Source organism: Colobus angolensis, unplaced genomic scaffold (assembly GCF_000951035.1).
Source record: "Colobus angolensis palliatus isolate OR3802 unplaced genomic scaffold, Cang.pa_1.0 Scaffold134, whole genome shotgun sequence".
NCBI classification, from domain to species: Eukaryota; Metazoa; Chordata; class Mammalia; order Primates; family Cercopithecidae; genus Colobus; species Colobus angolensis.
In genome coordinates, this window is record NW_012114422.1 from 2,840,071 (window position 1) to 2,844,657 (window position 4,587).

Consider the following 4,587-nt stretch of genomic DNA (forward strand, 5'->3'; position numbering starts at 1 on the left):
TTAGCCAGGATGGTCTCGATCTCCTGACCTCATGATCCACCCGTCTCGGCCTCCCAGAGTGCTGGGGATAACAGGCTTGAGCCACCGCGCCCAGCCATTTTTTTTTTTTTTGAGACGGAGTCTTGCTCTGTCACCAGACTAGAGTTCAGTGGTGCAATCTTGGTTCGTTGCAACCTCCATCTCCCAGATTCAGGTGATTCTCCTGCCTCAGCCTCCCGAGTAGCTGGGACTACAGGTGGGTGCCACCACATACAGCTATTTTTTTGTATTTTTAGTGGAGACAGGGTTTCACCATGTTGGCCAGAATGGTCTTGATCTCTTGACCTCGTGATCCGCCCACCTCTGCCTCCCAAAGTCCTGGGATTACAGGCATGAGCCACCACACCCAGCCTATTTATTTATTTATTTGAGATGGAGTCTTGCTCTGTTGCCCAGACTGGAGTGCAGTGGCAGGATCTTGGCTCACTACAACCTCTGCTTCCTGGGTTCAAGTGATTCTCATGTCTCAGCCTCCCTAGTAGCTGCATTTGCAGGCACCTGCCACCATACCCAGCTAATTTTTTTTTTTATCTTTAATGGAGACGGGGTTTCGCCACATTGGCCAGGCTGGTCTTGAACGCCTGACCTCAAGTGATCCACTGCCTCAGCCTCCCAAACTGCTGGAATTACAGGCGTGGGCCACCCCGCCTGGCACCCTTCATTTTTAAAACAAAAGATAGTATGTCATACACCTTGCTTCTTGATTCTGTTCTTTTCTTGGCTTTTTTTTTTCTTTTCCTTCCTCTTTTTTTTTTTTTTTTTTTAACTTAACAATACATCGTGGAGCTGTTTCTGAAGTAAACTTTCTTGATTTTCTTTCCTAGGCGCATGATATGTATGTATGTACTGTAATTGACTTAACAAGCCTCATTTTGATGGGCATTTGGCCTATTTCTAATATTTTATATTACATTGTTTTCATGAATAACCTTATTATAAATGTGTTTTCATATGTACAAATATATGTCATCTCCAACTCTTAAAGTATTTTTATCTATTTCCTCATCTACCTTAATGGTTTTTGCTTTTTAAATGTTTATGATATGCTATATGTTGTGTACACATTCATATCTATTTTCTCTTCATTAAGAATTATACCTTTACCATGGTGTTCTTGGTCTTATTTAATGATTTTTTTTAACCTCAATTCACATTGTCTTTCTTTTTGTTTGCTTTGAATAACTTTGCTTTATCCTTTATTTGAAAAGTAACAATGGAGTTTTGGTTTTTTACTGTTTTTTTGTTTATTTGTTTGTTTGTTTTCTTTTTTTGAGACGGAGTCTAACTCTGTAGCCCAAGCTGGAGTGCAGTGGCACTATCTCGGCTCACTGGAACCTCCACCTCCACGTCTCAAGCGATTCCCGTGCCTCAGCCTCCCGACTTAATGGGACTACAGGCACACGCCACCACGCCCAGCTAACTTTTTGTGTTTTAGTAGAGACGTGGTTTCACCATGTTACCCAGGGTGGTCTCAAACCCCTGAGCTCAGGCAATTGGCCTGCCTCGGCCTCCCAAAGTGCTGGGATTACAGGCATGAGCCACCGCGCCCTGCCTTTTCTTTTTTTCTTTCTTTTTTTTTTTTTTACTGTTCTTTTATAGGAGTGATTTATGATTGTTTTTCAAAAGTTTTAAATTTACAGAAAAGTTGCAAAAACTACCACATCTCCTTCACCCAGATTCCCCAATTGTGAACATTTTCCTGCATTTGTCCATTATTTCTCTATACATATATAGTTTTCTGTTTATGTTTTTCTGCATGAGCTTCATTATACCTAAGTACTCCAGAGGATACCGCCCCGAAGAAGGACAGCTTCTGTATTACCATCATGCAGCCTCCCAGTCAGGAAGTCAGCATTGGTACAACACTGCCATACAATCCGCAGACCCCCTTCGGATTCTGCCAACCATTGCACCAATACCTCTTTTCCTCTTCTGATCTGGAAAACCCTCCAAGAACATGCATTGAATTTAGTTATCATATCTCCTCAGCCTACTTCACTCTGTAATAGTTCCTGTTTCCTTCTCTGCCATATACTTAGCAATCTTAAAGATCATGGAGACTTGAAAGGAGAGGAGACTGTGATAGAGCAGTGACACCAAGGTGCTTCCTCACCTGCTGGTCATGTTCTATTTGTTTTATCGCACTGGAGTTCACTTTATAATAATCTGATAAAATTTATATTTATGTTTTATGTCCCTTTTTCTATGTGTGTTATTTCACAATAAAGAAGGTTAAAAAATGAAGTTTGAGAATTAATATCAATGAATACAATTTAAGATACCCTCAGGCAATGGTTTTTCCATTTCAGTCTAAATACAATTAAGTGAATATTAAAAGAGGCAAAATAATACTGGGAAGCTCTTCTTTTTACCTAAATGATCATAACCATGTCTTTTCATAAGATTTGTCACCGTGGTACCCAGATAAAGTAATAAAGATTCCATTTTAGCAAAAAAAAAAATAGGTTTCAGAACTAATTTTCATTTTTCATTTTCTGTGTTCCTGAGCTGTAGTTTAAAATTCTTTTTGGTTTGTAATATGATACTGCTGTGGGGAAATATCCAAATTGCTTTCCTCTGTTGTATTTCCAGAATGGTGTCACCATCCTATAAGGGCAGGAAAATGTCAATATGACAAGAAAATATGCCTTGGTTAGGCAGTTCTTCCTTATCATTAGCAGAAAAAAAATGCTTTGGAAAATTTTCCCTGGATTCTGACAAGCTTACAGGGAATATAAATATGAAACTGCTTAACAGCTTTGCATTTCCCTAGACTTGAATGCAACAGTAGTAGTGTCACCAGAAGAAATGAAAGTATACAGTTTAAGCAACCTTAACATTCTGAGCATATTCTTACATCCATAATGAATTTACATAGGTTGTTGGTTTTCAGCTCATCAGAAAAAGATCTAAATGTATTCTATTTGTCATTCTTAGTGGTATCTCTTGGCATTCTTGTATCTCATACAAAAACCTCCAAAAGAAACAGCAGGGCCTCCATACATGACTCTAAGTGTTGTAGATATCAGTGACATTTGTGTCTCTTCACAATCCCTTCCCATTGTGCTTTTCACTCTGACGAGGCTCCTGAACAAACCCAGGTTACAGATTCCTCCATCAGCAACACAATCTCTTCTATTCCTTTTTCCAAAATTAGACCCATTTCCCATGCCACCCTTCTGGTTTCTTAGTCCATTTAACATTCCTGCAATTCAGATAGAGCAGTTATGTCATTTAGACAACAGCAGTATGAATGTTTTTTGTCTCTAGTCCCTCTTGATGAAAGAATGGAATATGAAAGTACAGTTACACCACTGTTGATTAATTTTTTTGTCTGAGTGAATTTGAGTTAGAGATAAATGAAAGTATTTTTAGGCTTATTGGAATAAGTCATCATTTTCTTCCACTTTTAACTATATAATTCTGTTTTATTTCAATGCAGGTACAGCCTGACTATTTGGACTGGAAAAAATGATAACTATTCCATTGAAGATTTACTTTACATTAGAGACCATTTTGACAAAAAACAAGTTTTCTATGACATCTTGGAACCACAAAACCATGAATTTAAACAAGCTATTGGAATCAAAGTTAATCTCTAAGAAGAAGATTCTCCTCAATTATTTCCTGTGTTTTGGTTTCATAATCCTTCTCTCCATTGGTCTGAATTAATTACCATATAAATTATGGTTATTGGTTTACATTCCACGCCATCTAATCAAGAAACGTTTACTGTGTGCTTACTCTGTGGGCATATGTCCTTATAATAGTGCACTTACATAAAAGATTTGAAAAGAAGAGAGTTATTTCCACATGTGGCCTAGTCTAATAATAATTCAGGAAAATGATACTCTACACCCCTTTATAAAAAATAGTTTTGATAAACTAAAGATGATTGGCAGAATCCATATGTCATAAAACAGGTATAAACCACGTGTGCTTGGCACTTGCATTACAGAGATTATGAAAAATATGGTACTCTCTTTTCCTTTTTCCTAGAAAACTTTTTTTTCCAGAGATAATAAAAAAGGAAGAGAGCTTTTAAAGTGTTTTTAATTTTCACAGGGGTGAGCAGCTGTCTCATATCAAGATTAATCCATTTCCTGAAACTATTAGATCTGGAATTTCCATGTCATTGGGAAGCATGCTAGTGGCTAAATATTTTTTTATATTTCTTATTTCTATAGTATCTGATTTATAGTGAACAATATACTGTTGGAGAGCAGTTTTAGTCTTTGTAATATATCATTTGTTTTCCAAATTTCTTACTGCCACCACCTTCATTCAGGTCCTTGTTCTACTAGTAGAATTTTATGAAACACTTTTTTCGTGGCTCATTGCTCACACTCAGAGATAACCTGAGTTTTTCTGCTAACCAAAACTTTCTTTTCTTTCTTTTTTTAGTTTATTTTATTATGATGATTTTTTTTTTTTTTTTTTTTGAGACAGAGTCTTGCTCTGTCACCCAGGCCGGAGTGCAGTGGTACGATCTTGGCTCACTGCAACCTCTGTCTCCTGGGTTCAGCCCCCCGAGTAGCTGGGACTACA

The 4,587-nt window shown here is 37.5% G+C and overlaps 1 protein-coding gene across 1 annotated transcript in view; it reads left to right on the forward strand.

Annotated features, from left to right (window-relative positions):
• The window catches only part of FAM151B (family with sequence similarity 151, member B), a 49,511-nt gene extending 45,154 nt beyond the window's left edge, over positions 1-4,357 (forward strand). The window contains exon 6 of the mRNA XM_011934334.1: positions 3,482-4,357. Within this exon, the coding sequence (XP_011789724.1) occupies positions 3,482-3,641 (160 nt within the window). The 3' untranslated portion in view covers positions 3,642-4,357. The remainder of the gene's footprint in view (positions 1-3,481) is intronic.
• The last annotated feature ends 230 nt before the right edge of the window (positions 4,358-4,587 follow it).